At 37.4% G+C, this 22,511-nt stretch overlaps 2 protein-coding genes across 11 annotated transcripts in view; one reads left to right on the top strand and one right to left on the bottom strand.

Annotated features, from left to right (window-relative positions):
* Positions 1-466: 466 nt before the first annotated feature.
* Positions 467-11,283, bottom strand: LOC131937365 (tRNA (cytosine(38)-C(5))-methyltransferase). 6 transcript variants are annotated; one of them, XM_059294736.1, is made up of 8 exons: positions 11,265-11,283; positions 6,571-6,680; positions 5,929-6,077; positions 5,565-5,781; positions 4,921-5,363; positions 3,463-3,520; positions 3,162-3,318; positions 467-2,164 (listed from the first exon to the last, which is right to left on the bottom strand). In XM_059294736.1, exons 3-8 carry the CDS (start codon positions 6,060-6,062, stop codon positions 2,058-2,060), a joined length of 1,116 nt encoding a protein of 371 aa, XP_059150719.1. In that variant the 5' UTR covers positions 6,063-6,077; positions 6,571-6,680; positions 11,265-11,283; the 3' UTR covers positions 467-2,057. The 6 variants fall into 6 exon arrangements, with proteins under 6 accessions (XP_059150719.1, XP_059150715.1, XP_059150720.1 ...); XM_059294732.1 differs by lacking the exon at positions 11,265-11,283 and adding an exon at positions 10,126-10,329; XM_059294737.1 differs by lacking the exon at positions 11,265-11,283 and adding an exon at positions 10,287-10,305.
* A 9,951-nt stretch (positions 11,284-21,234) lies between these two features.
* Positions 21,235-22,511, top strand: part of LOC131937370 (sodium/hydrogen exchanger 10) — a 63,010-nt gene continuing 61,733 nt past the window's right edge. For 4 of the 5 annotated variants that reach the window (XM_059294748.1, XM_059294747.1, XM_059294745.1 and 1 more), the window contains exon 1: positions 21,344-21,440. In XM_059294748.1, coding sequence (XP_059150731.1) covers positions 21,380-21,440 — 61 coding nt within the window. In that variant the 5' untranslated portion in view covers positions 21,344-21,379. Of the gene's footprint in view, positions 21,289-21,343; positions 21,441-22,511 lie in introns of those variants that run through there. The other variant, XM_059294746.1, reaches the window with a different exon arrangement.

The raw sequence follows: 22,511 nt of genomic DNA, 5'->3' as shown, positions 1-22,511 counted from the left end.
AGTTACTTCCCTTAGACCAATTGAGGGGGAAAAATACTAAATTGAATGATTGAATCAGGCGTGTCCGCCAGCGCCATTGTCAATTTCTCTTAAAATAGGCACGTGGGTCAAGACCCGATGACAATGCAATCAGACAACACATTTAATATATTTAATTTTAATTTAATGCTCAATTAATTTTTAAAGAATTAATTAAAAATTACTATATAAAGTTCTATTTATCGAGCTATATACGCGCATGTTTATTATATTTACAATCAATTTACTCCTAATTCTAATCATACTGTAATCTACTAATCTAGTGTAAGCTTATTAATAAATATTTTTAGAGAGCCACATTTGTCTTTGCCTTTCAGTAAATGCTGACTGCTAAATTGAAATTATGCTGGGGGGGGGGGTTGTAAAAATTAAGAGCTATTTGTTGTGAGTTGAGGACAGGGTCGACAAGAAACCAACACGAAGTCCGTTCACAATCCGTTACTTTTATTGCTTGTAAGATCACACAACCTAGGATGCCTATAAGAGAATGGACCCCCTAATAATCCTAACCCCACCTTTTATACCCCGCCTAACATCTAAGTTTTCTGCGCTCTATGTCACTTCCCTCCCAATCGTTCCTATGCTACAAAATGTGTGTGTACTATTTATTTACATTCTTTGATCTCAATATACTAAAATAGACTATAGATTGAAGGTTAATGGAAACACGTAAACAAAAGGGACGCTACTCTAAATCTACGTAAATACTTATATGTAACAATCCTAACACTATTGTCTTTTTGGATTACATATGGGAAATATTTGTGTAGACTTATAACACACATTTGATTATGATTTATTATGAAACTTAATGTATATCTATGATAATAAATATGAAAATAGAATAGACCTATATTGCTTTTGGTTTGAATTTTTAAAAAATTACATGTTGGCCTATCTTATAACATTGGTTTGTACAGACAGAAAACATGTAAACACAAAACTAAAACTCCTTTTAAACATCTGTTTCAACATTTTTCAATATTAAACTTAAACAAAAATTACACTGAACTTCACTGAAGTTATAATGTATTGACTTGTCCCAACAATGTTCTGGAACTTCTGTTACCTGTCAGGTTATGTCTCTCATGACTGGAACATCAGTTCCCTGTCAAGTTATGTCTCTCGTGTCATGACTGGAACATCAGTTCCCTGTCAGGTTATGTCTCTCATGACTGGAACATCTGTTCCCTGTCAGGTTATGTCTCTCGTGTCATGACTGGAACATCTGTTCCCTGTCAGGTTATGTCTCTCATGACTGGAACATCTGTTCCCTGTCAGGTTATGTCTCTCATGACTGGAACATATGTTCCCTGTCAGGTTATGTCTCTCATGACTGGAACATCTGTTCCCTGTCAGGTTATGTCTCTCATGACTGGAACATCTGTTCCCTGTCAGGTTATGTCTCTCATGACTGGAACATGTTCCCTGTCAGGTTATGTCTCTCATGACTGGAACATGTTCCCTGTCAGGTTATGTCTCTCATGACTGGAACATCTGTTCCCTGTCAGGTTATGTCTCTCATGACTGGAACATCTGTTCCCTGTCAGGTTATGTCTCTCATGACTGGAACATATGTTCCCTGTCAGGTTATGTCTCTCATGACTGGAACATCTGTTCCCTGTCAGGTTATGACTCATGACTGGAACATCAGTTCCCTGTCAGGTTATGCCTCTCGTGTCATGAGTTGAACATCAGTTCCCTGTCAGGCTATGCCTCTCGTGTCATGAGTTGAACATCAGTTCCCTGTCAGGCTATGCCTCTCGTGTCATGAGTTGAACATCAGTTCCCTGTCAGGTTATGCCTCTCGTGTCATGAGTTGAACATCAGTTCCCTGTCAGGTTATGCCTCTCGTGTCATGAGTTGAACATCAGTTCCCTGTCAGGCTATGCCTCTCGTGTCATGAGTTGAACATCAGTTCCCTGTCAGGTTATGCCTCTCGTGTCATGAGTTGAACATCAGTTCCCTGTCAGGTTATGCCTCTCGTGTCATGAGTTGAACATCAGTTCCCTGTCAGGTTATGCCTCTCGTGTCATGAGTTGAACCAGTTTGGCCACAACGTGAACATTTAAGCTGTTTCCCAGGACTCTGTACTTCTGTATGCGAGTCAGGCCTGGGGGAAAGTCTGAAAGAGATACCACGGGTCAGGCCTGGGGGAAAGTCTGAAAGAGATACCACGGGTCAGGCCTGGGGGAAAGTCTGAAAGAGATACCACGGGTCAGGCCTGGGGGAAAGTCTGAAAGAGATACCACGGGTCAGGCCTGGGGGAAAGTCTGAAAGAGATACCACGGGTCAGGCCTGGGGGAAAGTCTGAAAGAGATACCACGGGTCAGGCCTGGGGGAAAGTCTGAAAGAGATACCACGGGTCAGGCCTGGGGGAAAGTCTGAAAGAGATACCACGGGTCAGGCCTGGGGGAAAGTCTGAAAGAGATACCACGGGTCAGGCCTGGGGGAAAGTCTGAAAGAGATACCACGGGTCAGGCCTGGGGGAAAGTCTGAAAGAGATACCACGGGTCAGGCCTGGGGGAAAGTCTGAAAGAGATACCACGGGTCAGGCCTGGGGGAAAGTCTGAAAGAGATACCAGAGTTAACTTCATTTGTTGGAGATAAGCAGTAAAGTCAAGTTCACTTTCGTAACTGACGGTACATGGAGCAGGTGAAGTTCACCAGTTTTTGTGACCTGGACATATAAAGGGATAGTGTGGTCAGCTTTATGCTCATCCACCTTTACTGTTCACATGAGAGCTGGATGGACCCAAGGACGTTCTACTGACTTAAACCTAGATTCAAACTCCAGCCTTACAAGTTAGCAGTTGCATGATAAAATACAAAATCAGAGAGACAGTCAATAACATCACTAAACAAGCAAAGGAGGCTGGACTTTCATAACACTGAGTTTAAAAAGCAGTGGCAAATGGTTTCCATTGCGGAAGTGTTGACAAGGCCCCATCTTCCTTTGGACAGAATTGAAAGGAAAAAGAAGCCCACATGGTAAGTCTGGCACTGTTTGATCAGCCCACATGGTAAGTCTGGCACTGAATGATAAGCCCACATGGTAAGTCTGAAAGACAAGTTTCTTTTTCCTTATGTTAAAAAAAAGGAAAAAAAAGGTCAGCACCTACCAAATGTGGGAGGGAAGCACAAAAGGTTGGCAACTTCTCTGGGGGTAAAGTAGCGCAGCTGAAGCCTCCTCAGTATCTCTAGCTCAGCCTCCCCCATCTGGTCTTTAGTCTTGTTATGTACAACTTGACTTTTTAATCTGCTGGCAGCTCTTACACACTGCAAGAAGTCACACAAAATGTCAAGTCTGGTGCTCACACAAAATGTCAAGTCTGGTGGTCACATAAAATGTCAAGTCTGGTGCTCACACAAAATGTCAAGTCTGGTGGTCACATAAAATGTCAAGTCTGATATATTTTTTACCTCAACATCAGAAGTCATCTGTAAAACAGAACCAGCCCCTTCAATATAATGACCATATCTGCAGAGTGGAAAATTGACTTGTCAATTACATTCTAACATAATGGCCATATCTTCAGAACAGAAAACTGACTTGTCAATTAAATTATAACATAAAACCAGTCATCAGTACCTGTTACACATGAATTATAGGCCTATATTTTTAAAATATTATACTATTTATACTTGTTTGAGAAAAATAATTTATAAAATTGTTATTGATCAAAACACATTGGCTTTACTATACATCAAACGGAATTAGTGACAAAGCCAAGAAATAACTACATAGGGGTCATCCATAAATGACGTCACACTCGTAGGGGGAGGGGGGGGGTCTGTAATTTTGTGACGATGTGTGATGAGGGGGGGGGGGGGTTCAGATGTTGCGACGTCACACTTTAGCATTATAAAAAAGCAATGTTAGAAAATGAATTTTAGACGTTATTTCGCGTTTTAGATAACTGTTTTAATAAATTGTAATAGTTTAGACAAGATTTTAGAAAAATATTGATGTTTAAAAAAAATTCAACTGCAATTTTGAGGGGGGTTGTAGGTTGAGGTGTGACATCATTTTAGGGGGGGGGGGTCTGCTTTTCTGGCTTTTTGTGTGATGGAGAGGAGAGGGGGAGGTATGACCCCATAGCTAAAAATCAGACACATTTAACAGGCTACAATTACCTATTAGAAAAATTAAAATAGAATTATATACCTTAATAGTCAACACAAAACCATATTAAATGCTTACACTAATTAAGTGACTTAAATGATTCTGTTAAATACCCAGCTATTTAATGGTATTTTTGTTGTTTTTTAAAATAATTTTCGTTTTTATTTTTTTTTGCAGAGAAAATTGTATAAATTTTACAGCGTAAGTCTTGATACAAATATCTATAGATCTAAATCAAATTTGAATGAAATAGTTCATTTCCTCATATTCTAAAATTGGAAAATATGGGAAGTGAATCTTATTGAAGATGACGTTATTAGTATTGTGAATCCTTTATGCCATTTGATTTTTTATTCTATTTCGTTAATCTATAATCAATGATGCCATTAGGCTTAGTGTTGTGTACTTACTTTTTATTAATGTTGTTTCAAAATGATATTTTTCTATTTGTCATTCTTTTTGCGAGTGATAGTTTTTATGCTACTTATATAGTCTCTTCATCATTCTTGTCACAACCATAAACACTTCTCCGGTTAAATAGTTAAAGATGTGTTTCTACATTCGAATATGTCTTTATTTTTATTTTCCATCTTTAAATAAAATTGAGTTTATACATTCAATAAATCCGACATTATTTTCGACAGAAGTCAGTATCTTCTCAATTTATTGCTGAAGATACTGGTCTGATAGCCTCAGAAAATATGTGACGGACAGAGAGAGAGAGAGGAAGAGAGAGACAGGAGTGTAAAGCCTACCTTTTAGTAAAGCAAATAGATTTTTTTAATGCTGGATACACAATGTCCATTATCACAAACAATTTCAGGTCTTTATCTGACAGAAGGTATTCTTCAAAATAATCTGAGCTGCCTTCTTCAGTATAATCTGATAATGAATGACTTGTATCAGTTATAAAATTGTCTTCCTCTTCACAATATCTCATATTGCGGCCAGCTTCTTTAAGAAGATTTGGTGAGATAAACTTTGGTAGTTCCACATCATGTACAGCACTCTCCTCTATTGGTTGGAGAATGTCATCTTCCTCTGTTCTTTTGGAGGTTTTTGGAGGTAAACCTTGCACTGTTATCTGACTATCAGAGATTGTGTTCATGGCATCATAGGATGTATTGTCTAGGTTCCTGATTCTGTTTGAACATGCTGTATGCTCAGGGGTTGAACTTGCAGGGATATCTGTTAAAATCTATTTTAAAAAAACCCATAGAAATTATGAAAAGTTAATGCTTTAAACAATATTTTAAATACACAGCTAAAATTACAGGATACTGTTGAAGTTGGGGGCAGACAATATATTTAAAGCACTTCATACAAGACCAGTGTCTGAAAATTCAACATGAGATTTAACTGAAATCAAACAAAATGAAGTTATTTTTATAATTCTTACTTGAGATTGACAGACAAAGCAGAATGGTTTTTTAAATTTTGCTATCATATAATAACGTAATCTACAATTGGGGATCCCAAACTGTAACGGAGTCAGCAAAAACTCTTGAAATGTGTAGCCTCCTGCGACCAAAAATTCAACCAGCTTCTGGCGTGTTTGTGAGACCTCAAAACCCTTGACATTTTCTACAAGAATATACAAGGGTTTCTCTTTCAACCTGAAATTGAAAAAAATTAAAATATTGAGAGTTAATGATAATTTTAATACTTGTTTCATTTTTTGCTGAACAAACACATACATAAATAACTTGACTATAAGCGTTTCTGTAAAAAAGTCAAAAGTTTGTATATCTAAACAGACTCACTGTATAAGAATTTGCAATAAATGAAGAAAAGATTTTGTGCGTACATCATTGCAATCTCCTTTCTTGCCAACCCTTGTGAACGGCTGACATGGTGGGCTCATCAGGATAGTATTGATTGAGAGAGATTCAATCATTTTCAAGGATATTTTCTGAAATAATTATGAATGTTAAAAATATCTTGGTTGGCCCTAGGAGATAACTAGTGTTTTGATTTAAATTTGTTATTTATAATTTCTCCATTATTTTACTTTAACCATTTCATATCAAGGTGTATATTTCAGGCTTTGAAAGGAAAAAATGCACAATGAAAATTTTTTTTTAATCTGGTGTTGGGTGGGGGTGCCTTTAAAATTTCTGAGCCTCTTAGACACAGCCAGTCCATGCACTTAATGAGACATACTCAGCTGGCTTGGTGCTGGCTCAGAATATACTTAGAATTTTGCTGTGAGATATTTTGTCTGAAATATTTTGTCTGAGATCATTTGTCCATGATATCATTTGTCCTGGTATCTTTTGTCTGTGAGATATTTTGTCCATGATATCATTTGTCCTGTCACCGACCTCCGAGTAGTTAACTGGGTAGGAAGTAATGATAGCAGCCTACTCCTGTAAAATTATATGAACAAATGTACTTTTTCTTACCTCTATTCCAAGACTTTGCAAATTAACATCAGGGAAGTTGTGCTTGTAAATGCTGTTAGCTGTAGTGTTGATGTCAACAGCCAGGACAACCTTATAAGGTAAACCTATTTCTGAATGAGCAATGTAAAATGGATGACATTGATATAGTAATAACCAAAAATATTAATGTAAAATTTATAAGTCAACAAACACCAAAAAGGTATATATATATATATATATATATATATATATATATATATATATATATATATATATATAAAGGATAGATTAATATGGTTGCAACTCTTAAACCAGGGATCTCCAAACTTTTCAGCCCGAGGGCTGCATTAACTATCATCAGTTTGGGGGCCAGTTTCTTCCATGCATCCATCTTCCCCCCCCCCCCCCCCGAAGAATTTATAAAGAAATATATACAAATTTCAAGTACCTCCCCCCCCCCCCAAGGGGAAAAAAGTCTGAAAGAAACACTATCGGATGCCGACAACACACTCAAGGTCCAAATTTGTTCTCAAATTGTTCTTGACATATTTCCATCCATACACAGGTATATTGTTCCTGAAAGGTACTTTGATGCAAAAGTTTTAATATTAGGAAAGTCTTCCTTGGGCAAAAAACTTAGAAAAACCCTTCTTTGAACTTGTCCTTAGTTAAGGAAGTCATTAGCTTGCAACTTAATCATCTCCAGCTGCAGTTCATCTGGGCAACATCTTCTTCAAATGGGTTTTGAAACAGTCTCACTTCTTCTGCCTTTGAATCAGTCAGAAAACCGCTACTGAAACTGCAGCTGGAGGTCTTTGTTGATGATCTCGCTTGCAAATGATGCTGGGAACTCAGCTGTAGCTTCAGCCATGAAGACCTTGTGATTCTGTGATTGTATCTCTCAATATGTCACTGAACAGTCTATGGTTGAGCCCTTGTGACCTTATTAACATTTTCACCACAGGATTCAGTACACTACTAATGTCCATATATTCAGCACACAAAACATGCAGGTGAATAATACAGTGCAGGAACATTGGTTGTAGAATGTTTTTTCTCAATCGCTTGTCCAACCAAGCCTTTCTTTATGCCACTCATGTACTTTCTTCCATCAACATGAAGTTCTGGTAACTGAGGTTAGACCAGTCCAAGTTATAATCAGCAAATGACTTTTAAACTCATTGAATATATCCTCTCTGGTAACAGTGACATACATGTATGTTATGTAGGGAAGCCAGCTCTTGTGTTATGTTCATGTCTTCATCCACAACTCTAATGAATACAAGCAGTTGAGATGTTGAACAGCTGTCCAGCGAGTCATCCATTGCAATTGAAAAATGGCAAAACTTGCATTTTTCACTACTTGAGTCACAATGTTTTCACCAATGTCTGAAACATGGTGGGCACTGGTATTTGCACCTGCAACAAAACAAATTTTCCATGGACAAAAAGATCTCCGCGGGCCGGATGAGAAGATCTCGCGGGCCGCATCCAGTGCGCAGGCCATAGTTTGGAGACCCCTGTCTTAAAAAATAGTCAAACATTAATAGTTTATAATAGTCTTTTATAGAATGCTGAGGCCTAAATATTAAAAAAAAATCATAAGGTTTAATGCACTTTGTTTGTAGACTATTACGAATTTTTAAGTTCAATAATATTTTACCAAAACGCAAAACTCATAAATACAATGATGCAGTTCTTACATAAGCTCTATTTAATAGTAAAAATAAAAAATTAGATGGTGTGTTCTGAAAATTAATAATAAAGCAGGAGTGACCTCCCCTAATCATTCTCACATGATATACTCTGATTTAACAGGCAATGGGATTGCTATTCAGGATAAAGAAATGTTTTTTTTATTAATTTTCTAATAATCAATTTTTAAATTAAAAATAGAATAGAATCAAGTAAAACTAAAGAATTGTGCACCAAATTGAAAGCAAACAATGTGTGCATAATAGAGCAGAAAAAACTATACTTTATAACTATAAAGGAAACATTAATTATTAATTTTTGAAAGTAAACATCTAATTAAGCCACAATTTAAGTCACAGTGCATTGTAATAGTCTTAACCTTTATCAAATTTTTGAAACAAATCAGTCCAGTTGAAATAATATTTTTTGAGAAATTGGAAATAGCAAAAGGTCCCATAGGTCTAACTATCTATAAAACTCCATTCATCTAATTTAAATGATACTGATACTTAGGTTATCAGTATTTTGGAAACCAGAAATAAAGTACCACTTCCGGATATTAGACTTAGAGATCATTCAAAATTTGAAAGTTATTCAAGTATAAGATCTCATTTATGAAATTTTGTCTACCTTACCGAAACAGTAAGGTAAATTAATTACTGTTGTTTCCCCTGAAATTCTAACTTAAATTTATAAAAAAGATAACTAAAAAGATTTAATTAGTCACCCTTCTCTCACATTACTAACTTCAAACAATTTTACTTTACATACCCAAAGTGATACTGATAGATTACCAATTTGTGTAGGATATACTATAGACCTAGAGCAGGGGTCTCCAAACTTTTCAGTCCGAGGGCCGCATTAACTATCAAATTTCAATTCGGGGGCCAGTTTCTTCTTTGATTTTTCTGGACAAGGTTCCTCATCCATCAGCAACAAACGTTTTTTCCGTGGTCAAAAAGATCTCCGCGGGCCGGATGAGAGGACATCGCGGGCCGCATCCAGCCCGCGGGCCGTAGTTTGGAGACCCCTGACCTAGAGGCTAGATCTAGATCTAAGGACTACTCTTAGTTAGGTCCTAACAACAATCTATTCTAACTGCTGTAACATATTTTGAAAAAAGAACATTTTTCTCTACAAAAAAGTATTTTATTTTCAAAGTTCTACACAAGAATCTACAATCTACAGTCTAGTGGAACCAACAAACAAAAACATAAGGCAGATTCTAGCCGGAAGAATATAAAGAATAAACAGCACTACAGACAGAGACCTGGTTTGTCTGGTACTTGTTTAATTTTTTAGGTAATCTATCGTTTTGGGTACGTAAAATCGCCCGCGATTTGTAATGTGAAAAACAGGTGACTCCTTAAATTTTAATAATTATTTCACATTTTGAGGAAGATTTATGTTTTAAAAAATTCAAAAATGTTTCCTTGATTCATTTATGTACCTGTTTTTAAACAATTGAATTAAAACTTTTCCGTAATAAATGAAGACTAGCGATGTTTCCAACAGATGCAACCATGCTCATTTACTATAGCAGCCATCTTGTCTAAGTTTTATATTTATAAGCTTTTAGCGCCAGATTCAGGGGGAAGCCACTCTGTTTTACAAATGGCTGCTGTTTATATAGCAAATCTTGCTCTCAGACACTGCTGTTTAAAGTTAATTTCTGGCCTGTATCGATATATTTAGCCATTGATTTAGAAATCTAGGTTTATTATTCATTTATCTATAATATTTGACACACAAGTATGACAATATACTAATATACTTCTATTAAAGCCTTGACAGTGAGGTAACGTTTTCGTACATAAATAGCCGCGGGCGATTTTACGTACCCAAAACGATAGATTACCATTTTTTATTTTAGCAACTAACCTTTTAATGCCCAATGCATTCCTCCTATACCACTATACAATTCCAAAACTTTTAGCATTTTCAAAATTCCAAATTTTATATGCTATTTTTCAAATTTAATCAATATTATTATTAGGTGGGTCTATAATTAGTAGCCTAATAATATTGTAACAAATTAATACATCTATTCTATATTTTCGACGTTGAGCTGAAGTTATAGTTTGAAAGCTCTCATATACAAAAAGTTTAATTTAGACTTAATATATGAATGTAATTTTCGCATATTTGTTAGACATTTTTAAAAATTATTTAATCTAATTTAATAATAATAATTTTAAATTTAATAATATTCTGTACCAATTTTTGGTTAAAATAACCAAATAGATCTATATTTTCAATTAACTTAAGTGCTGATAATAATTATACTAATGCATTCAAAACATTTTGTTTATCTTTCTTACAGTCTACTAGCATTTAACGGGGGGGGGGGGGGAATCATTTGATAAGAATTAAATTGGTGAATTAGTATTGCTATTATATTATCACTTTATGTAAAGTAATTTACAAAACACATCAGTGGCGAAGCGAGGGGGCGGGGGGGGGGGGTGACATCAAGGCAAAAAAATAGCAAAATATATAGAGAAAAATGATAATTCCACATAACTTAATTAAGTGATTAATTCGAGTGTTAAATAGCTTTTAAGAGGTGCAAATCGAAAGTTTGAGGGGGAGGGGGTGTGCAAATCGAAAGTTTGTCCCCGGAAGGGTCGCTACACCTCTGGGGGGTGACACCATTAAGTGCAGAGCCGCACCGGGTGACACCCGATCTCGCTACGCTACTGAAACACATTACATGTGTGTATGGGGAGGGAGGGGTAAATAAGCTCCCTTTTCAAACCTGATGGTCCATGGGGCAAGTGAAGTAGAATTAACCTGGGGAGGCGGTATAATACCAGAGTAAAAATTATTACATTAATTTGACTATGCAAGTGGACTTTTCAAAACGAGCGTAGGATCTAATTGGTCACGGGGGAGTCTGGACCACTGCGGGTAATGAAACTGGCAGATGCGCCTGGTGCAGCTTGGCTCTTGAATCAAGTATATTTAAACTTAATTATTGTTCAAGATGACTTAAACAATTAAAAACTATATTTATTTACCTTTAATTTAATACCAAGTTTATTTATCAAATTTAATCGGTAGCCTAGAAAATGATTTGTGAAAAAAATGCGTTTGTTTTTATATGGCTATGTATGTTGAAATGGCTGATAGTATACTCAGTGACAGTCTTCTTCTTCTTCTCCGCTCTTAATTTTAGTGTTGAAGGGGATCCCCTTCCAACACAATTAAGGATACGTGCCAACTGGTTATGCGCCATTGAGGCCATTGACTCTATAATAGATTGACGATAGAAGCATGTGGTTGTATATAACGTTTATTGGGTCTAACTACATGATGATAACCAGACAGAGAGCGAGGCGGAAGGAAGTACAATGCACAAGGGACATCACTCAAGATAACAATATAAATATAATACTAATACAGAAGAGTGAGTTCCCTTGACCTCACAATTATCTCAATCTATTACATCCCTTTACCCTTAGAACACAATAACACATCTCTCAATAGAACAATAGATAGTATCCTAAAATCACCAATTATATTGTAACATGAACACTATGGTAGATTACATCCTTACAAACGATGCACAATATGCTACAACATAATCAAGATACAAAACAATGATGTCAAAGTCCTTTTGACCTTTAAAATCATAGGTCTAACTTATTTGGGACTTTGATTGTCCTGCTTGACCTTCTCAGTGGCCTTTGATTTGGTGACTCAATATTCTGACCATCTGGATTCTCTATCTCAGGAGGTCTAGGATTTAAATCACTAACTCCAGAATTTACATTTTCTGACTCCAGACAACTTGGTTCACTCATATCAACAGAACTTGGTTGTGGAACAAACTGAGTTGGTGTGAACTGATCAGATTTGGTGGGATTGACAGATTCACACTTATTATCTGCACAAGTTATTTTTAACTGGTCTGCATGTCTACGGACAATAAGTCCATCATTTGTTTTTACTTTATAAGACACAGGTCCTGTACATTGAACAATTTGACCTGGTATCCATTTTTCCTTTCTCCCATAATTTCTTAGATACACATTATCATTAACTGCAAATTCTCTTTCAATGGATGATTTGTCATGATTTACTTTTTGTGTATGTTGATGTTGGGAAACAGACCTTTGAACAGTTGGATGTAGTAGGTCAAGATGAGTTTTAATTTTCCTACCACATAGCAATTCACATGGTGCAACATCTGTTGTTATATGAGGAGTTGTGCGGTATTTGGCTAATAACCTGTTTACTCTTTCATTGTCACCTTTAGCTTCTTCTGTTTGGTATTTACCTTTGATGTTACCCTTTTAGATTCTGTAAGTGCTAATGATGTTAGCAAGGTTGTTTGATGATCACATTCCTTCTTACTAATGTATTCTCTTTAAAACATTTGAAATTGCCATATCACCATAATCATTTATTAAGTTACAAATACTTTGTTTAGGCAACTCTGACTGATAATGGACTGCATCTTCTCCATCTTTTATATTATCTTCACAAAGGGTTTTAATTTCTTATTTTATATGGCCTTAAGTCATCATTCACAGACTCTTCAGGCCAACCATTCATACAGTGCTCATATACTTTTATTAAGCACTCATCTTTTTGTGTTTCTCTTTTAATATCATTCACATTTATATTGGAGTTATCCATGATAGTGAAGAGAACAAATACATCTTCTGGTACATAGCTAAGGCTTTGGTTTTTTAAAGGTAATCTACTAAGACTATCTGCACTATTCTCAGATCCAGGTTTGTATTTCAATTCATAATTGTATGCAGTTAGTGTGATAGCCCATCTTTGAATTCTTGGTGAGGCATGCTCAGGTAGGGTTTTGTTTTCTCCAAATAAACCTAGCAATGGTTTATGATCTGTAAAGATGGTGAACTTCCTACCAAACAGAAACTTATGAAATTTCTTAACACCAAAAATGATGCCTAAGCCTTCCCTATCTAACTGAGAATAATTTTTCTCAGCCTGGTTCAAAGATCTACTGGCAAAAGCAATGGGTCTGTCACCCTTCTCATCCATGTGGGACAAGACTGCTCCTACACCATCTGGTGAAGCATCACATGTTAATATAAGTCTTTTCCCTGGGTCATAGTGAGTTAGTAAGGTGTCAGAAGACAAAGCCTCTTTTGCTGTATTAAAAGCAGTATCTTGTTGTTTACCCCAGTGCCAAGTTGCATTTTTCTGTAGCAGCTTGTACAGTGGTGATAGTTTACCAGACAGATTTCCTATGAACTTTGCATAGTAATTTATCAAGCCCAAAAAAGCTCTTAGTTGTTGGGTATTTTCAGGTTTGGGTGCTTCTTTAATGGCTTTTGTTTTCTCAGGTTGAGGTCTGATGCCTTGTTTGCTTAATATATAACCAAGAAAACTAATTTCTGTCAGCATGAATTGACATTTATCTTTGTTTATCTTTAAACCTTTTTCACCAACAATTTTCAAGACTTTATCAAGTGTTTTAAGATGTTCAGTGTCATTCTTACCAGTTATGTACACATTGTCAAAGTACACACAAACATTTGGAATGTCCTTAAAAATACTGTCCATGACAGCTTGGAAAATTCCAGGGCTAGATGATATGCCAAAACATAGTCTTTCATATTGGTAGAGTCCTTTATGTGTGTTTATTGTCGTATAGACTTTTGAATCTGGATGCAGTTCTAGTTGAGTGTAAGCATGACTAAAGTCTAATTCAGTGAATTTGTCTCCTCCTGCCAAATTCAAAGAAATTTCCTCAATGTTAGGTATAGGGTACCTATTTAGCTCTATTTGCTTATTCAGTGTAGTTTTATAATCTCCACAAATTCTTATAGAACCATCCTTCTTTAACACTGGCACAATGGGCGACGCCCAATCGGAATAGTCTACCTTCTTTATAATGCCATTAGATTCCAATCTACTTAGCTCATTTTCAATTTTATTCCTCATTGCATAAGGTGGAACTCTAGCTTTGCAGTATCTTGGATTTGTATCTTTAATGCTTAACTTCACTGTTCTATCATTTAGTAATCCAGAGTTACCAAAAACACATTTATTTTCAGATATAACTCTATCTAGTGAAGTAAGACTAGATTCTTTTACATTCTTCAATGAACAAATACTCTCCCAATTTAACTTAAGATCACTTAACCAGTTCCTACCTAGTAATGGTGGTCCATTTCCTTCAACCACAAGAAGAGGAAGTTTAACACTTTGACCATTATAACTTACATGAACCATACACTCTCCTATTACCGGAACATTGTCACCAGTGTATGTTGTTAGACACTTGTGACATGGTTGTAGAGGCACTGATCCTCCTGTGACAGCGTCAAAATCTTTCTTTGTTATGACTGTTAGAGATGCTCCAGTGTCAAGTTGGAAGCTGATGCTCTTACCGTTGATATTAACTAGTACACTGATGGGAGCATGACTTATTGATTTCACAGAGAATAGGTTGAAATCCGGCTGCGAATCAGTTTGAGCATTTTCACAGGTAGAGTGGTTCATTGGTTGGGTTAGGTAGTCTTGGTGAGAGTTAACATAGTGCTGCCTTTGGTTGCGGTACTGTCTTGACTGGCTAGATTTAGCAACAGACGAAGACTTTGCAAAGCAGGCCTTGGCAATGTGACCTTGCTTACTGCACTTATAACAAGTTGCAGACTTGAACTTGCACCGATGAGATGCATGGGGACCTTTGCATCGATGACATTTTTGATAATTATTACTAGATTTAGATCTAGGATTTGAACGAGCAGGCTGTTTAGCATAAGTTGAAATGCTCTGATGGGGTTGATGTTTATTGACTAACCTGCTGTTTACTGCATGGATCTCTGAAGGTGCTAGAGATCTCGCCGCATCAGATGACTGCTGGAATGAAATTGCAAGTTGTATTGCTTTTTCCAATTTTAGATCTGACTCGAGCAGCAACTTTCTTTGAATATCAGGGCTGTTTACACCTGTCACAAACTTTTCACATAGTCTGTCAGACAGCGTGTCTCCGAATTCACAAAATCTACTTAAATGACGTAAAGCAGCAACATATTCTGATATTGACTCGTTTGGTTGACGAGTCCTACTGTCAAATCTAGCTCGACATAGAAACTTTGATGGGGTAGGCGCATGGTGGTCTGTTAGCAATTTGCTCAGCTCGTTAAAGCTCTTGGTAGTTAGACTAGCTGGTGCGCATAAGTCCTTTAGTAGCCTAAATTGTTGAGGCCCTATGACTGTTAACAAAACAGCTCTCTTTTTGGCTTCTATCGTCACGTTGTTAGCTTCTAGGTAAAAGCTTAACCTATCTAGGTAATCCTGAATGATTTCATCATTCGAATCAAATTGTTTTATTTGGCCATACAGCGCCATTATTCTAGAAATACTTAGCCAATAAGCTCTAGCAAACCTCTTTTTTGCGTAAGTAGGTGCTCTTTCTAGTGGATTTTCATCCTCGTCGCCAGATATAATAGATTGACGATAGAAGCATGTGGTTGTATATAACGTTTATTGGGTCTAACTACATGATGATAACCACACAGAGAGAGGAAGGAAGTACAATGCACAAGGGACATCACTCAAGATAACAATATAAATATAATACTAATACAGAAGAGTGAGTTCCCTTGACCTCACAATTATCTCAATCTATTACAGACTCCGATTTCAGCCTGCTTTTATAGGGGTCGGCGTGGTCGAGTCGGTAAAGCTCATGGTTGCTAAACCGAAAAGTCGCGAGTTCGAACCCTCGGGCAGATGAGGCTCGTTAGCTGGGGACAGCTACTCTTCTAGGAGAGACAACTCCAAAATCAAACAACTGCTGCCTTGTAGTTTGTTCTTGGTTGGACAAAGGCTATGGAAGCAAATCCAATAAGAAAAGCAGGCTGAAATCGGAGTCAATGGTCTCAATGGCGCATAACCAGTTGACACGTAACGCTTAATTGTGTTGGAGGCGTGGTCGAGTCGGCAAAAAGCTCGTGGTTGATAAATTCGAACAAACTCTCGAGTTCAAACCCACTGGCAGATAAATCTCGATCCCCTTCAACACTAATGATTAAGAACGAAGAAGAAGAAAGAAGAGCCTGCTTTTCTCAAAAACTTCCCAAAGATGCACGCCGATTAGATTAAAGGCTTAATAATGCATAAAAAGAACAAACATACAACAGAATTTTTTTTTCATTTTTCTATAAATAGATTATTCATAGTAAAAATACGCTTTCTAATAAATAGCATAGTGCTGCATAGTACTAACACATTGAAAAAGATAGTTCAACTACTTTTGCAAAATTTCCTTTCTTTCTATAATTTAAAATTTTTTTGGGTAATGGCGATAATATTATTTAGCCTACATTAGGTTTTGTTTTGATTTGTTATGCACGATTTGCTATATGGTTAATTTTTTTTTCTTTTCGTATAAATGTAAGGGGTGGTGAGTTACCCGATAAGGAGAGAGATGATGATTGTATTTATTCTCTAATATCCGTGCATTCTCGTTGGAACAAGAAGGTTTACCAGACCTGAGCAAAACTAATTAATACATCTAAACAACACCAGTATTAAACTAAAAATGAAACTTGTTAACCCACAGTTCAATACATTTATTTACCTATTATTCCAGATGATACAATAGTTTACAGGGTTACAATAATCAGAACTCCAGATACTTTCAGTACCGGTATTCACAACGACAGGTACAGCGACAGCATCTAGCCATAAATTACGTGACAGCTTCTCGTCGACAGGAATTGTACAGCACAGGTACAGGTTGACATTACGATGACAGATACCGGACAGCATCTCACAGGACAGGCACATGACAGCATAACATCAGGCCATTTGTCCACGACCACAGCTTGGCCAACAACAACGGCCCGCCTGCGCGGCCAACCCTACCACACTTTTTAAAACAAAATACGACTACATGCTATGCTTCTAAGGCTAACGTTCAACTGTTCTCTCTCTCTCTCTCTCTCTCTCTCTCTCTCTCTGGACCTTACCACCCAGCTTGGGGTCTATGCCCTGGCTTGACCTCGAATACAATAGGGTATCTCATTAAGTGTTTCCCCAAATTTGCATCCCAGATTACTTGATTCAGACTAAGGTCAAAGACCGGCGACCGGTACTTCCCCTAGCCTGCAGATCTCTAGGTGGGATATGGAATGGGAGGAAGCATTGGAGGAAAAGGGGGGGGGGGTTCAAATGGGGTACCAGCCAACATGGAGTTATGTATGACTCCAGAGTTTCTTTCAGAAATATCTCTGATGGTGGGGTGGGGGTGGGTGGGTGGCGGTTGTCACATTGTTCCGGAGTACGAAAACGAAAAAAACATAATTTATACAGAATATATAAGCTATTCTAACCAGCGACGCCCCCCTTCCACCATGTAGAGTGCTACAGGGCTAGATAAACGTGCTATTAATGCTGATCGTGAAAGTAAATTCCGCAACCAACATTTCTAATATCCGCTTCTGTGAGGTATGCAGAGAAACACCGGATTAGAAAATACCCAAAGTAAAGGAATCAAATGACTTACACTAATGATAAAACGTGCAGGCCAATCATCACATCCTGAGAAAAAAAACATACACCAGCTAGATCTATGTCACATCCTCGGGGGGGGGGGGGGGGGGGGGAATTTTACGGAAAATATATAAGCTCTTTTAAACAGTGTCGCCCCCACATACACCTGTACATTTTAACTTATTCAAAATCTATTTTAGGCAGCATGTATTGTTTGGTTTGGAGACGTGTTATAAATGCAGAGCTTGAAAGTAAATTGGCCAACCAACATTTCTCCTGTGAGATATGCAGAGAAAAACCAGATTTGAAAGAAACGACAGGAAAAATAAAGCGGGAGTGATCTCCCCAAAGCTTTCTCGAATATTCTTATATAACACTACGGGAGAAGGCAACTTGGAATATAGACATGATTTTTAATCAATTTTTTTTTTATTTCTTACACTTTTAAAAATAGAATAAAATCTCGTAGTAAAAAGAATTGCGCACCACGTGAATGACAAACAATATCTGTATAATAGTACTTTCTAAATTCATATTCGTTTTTTTTGCGAAATCGGGAATAGCGTAAATTACTACCTCTAGTCAACGGAAATTACTCAAAATTTGAAAGAAGACAGAAAATTAGATCTTTTACTTACATGTGAAATTTCATTCATCTATCAGAAACAGTACTCAAATTATAGGCTTTTGAAAAATTGAAAGTAGAATAAGTTTCACTTCCGGTTACCGGAAATTGCTGAAAAGTTGATACAGAACTACACATTTGATATAATACAGGGGTCTCCAAACTACGGCCCGCGGGCCAGATGCGGCCCGCGAGGTCCTCTCATCCGGCCCGCGGAATAAATGTTTGTTAGAGGTGGCTGAGAAATTATGCCCAGAAAATTCAAAACAATTTGAAAATGTAGCTTTGGGTGCAAATACCATTGCCCGCCATGTTGCAGACATCAGTGAAAACATCGTGACTCAAATAGCGAAAATGCAAGCAAGTTTTGCAATTTTTTAATGGTAATGGATCAGTTGCTGGACAGCTGTTCCACATCTCAACTGCTTATGTTCATTAGAGGTGTGGATGAAGACATAAACATGACACAAGAGCTGGCTTCCCTACATAGAATGTATGGCACTGTTACTGGAGAGAACATAGATAGTTCAAAGACATGTTAAAAAATAGAAACACAGAATCCATATTTCACAGCAGTAAGATGGCTAATTTGCGAGATATTTTTCTGAGCAGAGTATTTAAGTTAAGAAAGTTATGTTGACTTCCTTGAACGTAAAGGCAAGCCACAAGCTGATGTACTTACTGTCTGATAAAGAGTGGGTATAGAAATTGGCCTTTGCTGCAGACATAACTAGTCATTTAAATTTTCTGAATCTAAAACGGCAACAGAGTGAAATCTAGTTTCTGATCTATGCACCCACCGAAAGGCTTTCAGATACAAACTTGTCATCTTTTTGGAACAAGTACAATCCAACAACTTACGCACTCTCAGTAGTGCAAGGTCTTTAGGCTGAAGCAACCACTGAGTTCCCTACGTCATTTGCATATGAGATCATGAAAGACTTCAAGCTGCAGTTTCAGTAGCGTTTTTTTGACTTGGATTCAAAGGCAGAAAAAAGTGAAACTGTTTCAGAACCCGTTTGAAGCAAATGTGGCCAGTTGCAAAGGTGAACTGCAGCTGGAGGTCATTAGAGACGCGTTCAAAGAAGGGCGGGTGGGTTTTGATAATTTTTTACCAAAGGAAGATTTTCCTAATATCAAAACTTTTGCATCAAAGCACCTTTCAAATTTTGGAACAAGATACCTGTGTGAACAAATATTTTCAAGATTGAAATACGCGAAGAACATTTTGAGAGCAAACTTGGACCTCGAGTGTGATTTTGGCCACCGACAGTGTTTCTTTCAGACTTTTTCCTCCGGGGGAAGGGGAGACGACACTTGAAATTTGTATATATTCCTATATAAATTATATTTTGTTAAGGGGGGGAGGGGGACGGTTTCTTTCAGACTTTTTCCTCCGGGGGAGGGGGAGACGACTCTTGAAATTTGTATATATTCCTATATAAATTATATTTTGTTAAGGGGGGGGGGGGGAGGGGGACGGTACATGTTCTAAAGAGGGGGGGAGGGGGGCGCTGCCACCCCGAAGAGATGTCTTGAAGAAACTCTGGCCCCCGAACTGATATTTGATTGTTAATGCGGCCCTCGGGCTGAAAAGTTTGGAGATCCCTGATATAATACATATGAAATTTCATCAACCTAGCTGTAACAGTACTCAAGTTATCGCCTTCACAGACACACATACACACACACACACATACACGCACACATACACACAAACAGTCAAAATTGCAAAACTATGTTTTTCCGACTCAGGGAGGTGTAAAACGTCGAGATTTTTTTTTTTGCACGATTACAATGCTTCCTCTGTACTTCGTATACGAGAAAGTAAAAAACGGTTTGGATAGGACCAGTGTTTCTTTCAGGCGTCTTTTCGCCCCCCAAAGAAAGTCTACCCCCCCGAACGAAATGAAATTTATATAGAAAATATATACTTTTAACAGTGTCTCTCCCCCCCCCCACCCCGGAGAAAAAAGTCTTGAAGAAACACGTGATAGGGCACCTCCGCAGAAAATAGACCTACGGTTAATGACACAAGCAGACAAGTGCTGTTATGAAATCCACATGGAATGAGGAAAAGGAGTAGATAAAAAATATCATGAGTTTCTTCCAGTCATCTTTTCGGGGGGGGGGGGGGGGGGCTGTAATTGTAATAGGAATTGATTAAAATACTCTATTTTGACAGAGTTCAGACAAGATTTTGGAAAAATATCAATTTAAAAAAAAATAAAATCAAATGCAATTTTGAGTGGGGGGGGGGGGGGTGCGGACCGCACCGGGTGACACCATTTGGGGGGGGGGGGGTGACACCAAGGCAAAAATAGCAAAATATATAGAGAAAAACTTGAGGGGGGGGGTGGTGGTGCAAATCAAAAGTTTGAGGGGGGTGCAAGTCGAAAGTTTGAGGGGGGGGGGGTGCAAATCGAAAGTTTGAGGGGAGGGGTGCAAATCGAAAATTTGAAAGTGTGTCCCCGGGAAGGGTCGCTACGCCTCTGGGGAGTGACACCATTAAGTGCCGCACCGGGTGACACCCGACCTCGCTACGCCACTGGGCTGAGGTGTGACGTCATTTCATGGGGGGGGGGGGTCTGGCTTTTTGTGACGATGTGTGACGGAGGGGAGGGGGGAGGTAAAAATCTTCAAAAAAAGCGTGACTTCATTTATGGACGACCCCCTTATCAAATAAGGCAACTTTTTTGTTCTTACTTTCGGTGCTGTTAAAATATTGTTAGATCTAGTCTAGTTATTATAAAGTTTTAAAAAATTGTTTTTGATCTAGATCTAGATTAGATCTATTTTGTGTACTCTTGTTTGAAATGTTTTTTGTTTGTATTATGGCCTTGCAGGGAAACTTTTCTTGACGAATCTGAACTTCTCTTGTAAAGAGTTGACGTCTGATGATAAACGCTTGCTCTTGATCAGTTATTGACGTGAGATAGTTGAATGTAGATTTCTAGTCTAGATCTAAATCCACCCGTGCTAGATCTAGAGATAGATCTAGAATCTAGATCTAATTTTAAAATGCATGATCCTGATTACTTGGAACTTATTTTAATAAGTTTTTTGGTCTTATTTGTTTCAGGTAGCCTGGTAGACTTGGTGGTAATCTATCGTTTTGGGTACGTAAAATCGCCCGCGGCTATTAATGTACGAAAAAGTTACCTCATTGTCAAGGCTTTAGTAGAAGTATATTGTGATATATTTGTGTCAAATATTATAGATAAATGAATAATAAACCTAAATCAATGGCTAAATATATCAATATATGCCAGAAATTAACTTTAAACAGCAGTGTCTGCGAGCAAGATTTGCTATATAAACAGCAGCCATTTGTAAAATAGAGTGGCTTCCCCCTGTCTCGCGCTATATCCGCTATAAAAATAAAACTTAAACAAGATGGCTGCTATAGTAAATGAGCATGGTTGCATCTGTTGGAAACATCGCTAGTCTTCATTTATTACTGAAAAGTTTTAATTCAATTGTTTAAAAACAGGTACATAAATGAAACAAAGAAACATTTTTGTATTTTTTAAAACATAAATCCTCCTCAAAATGTGAAATAATTATTAAAATTTAAGGAGTCACCTGTTTTTCACATTACTAGTCGCGGGCGATTTTACGTACCCAAAACGATAGATTACCAAAGTCAGTAAAGAAAGACTAAAATATTTAATAATTTATCTATCACTCTGTGATAGATCAGCAGAGGCGTAGTGAAGGGGGGGGGGCAGGGGGGTACATAAAACATATGTCCCCGGGCCCAACCCTAGGGGGGGCTAAAATCGGTTGAAAAAAGAAGCTCATTTTAACTGCAGTTTTGCATTATAAATATAAAAACAAATATATATGAGGGGGGGGGAGGGGCGCCAAATTGAAAGCTTGGAAAGTTTGTACCCGGGCGCCGGGAAGGGTTGCTACGCCTCTGTAGATTACTTTTTAAAACTTTTAACAGATGTCATTTAGGATCCAAAACTATTCTAGACTTCTAGACTTAGTTTAGACTTTAGACTATAGATCTATTAATCTAATTATTAATATGATTATTTAGCTTAGAATCTAATTGAATCTAATCATTCTAATGGGTGCTACTCTAATCTAGAGAGTCTAGACTCTGGCTGGTCTAATTATTAATAGATCTAGTTAAGTAGTTAAG

This window comes from Physella acuta, unplaced genomic scaffold (genome assembly GCF_028476545.2).
Source record: "Physella acuta isolate Inbredline_101_S28 unplaced genomic scaffold, ASM2847654v3 ptg000208l, whole genome shotgun sequence".
Lineage (NCBI taxonomy): Eukaryota > Metazoa > Mollusca > Gastropoda > Physidae > Physella > Physella acuta.
This window is presented reverse-complemented; position numbering and strand designations above follow the sequence as displayed.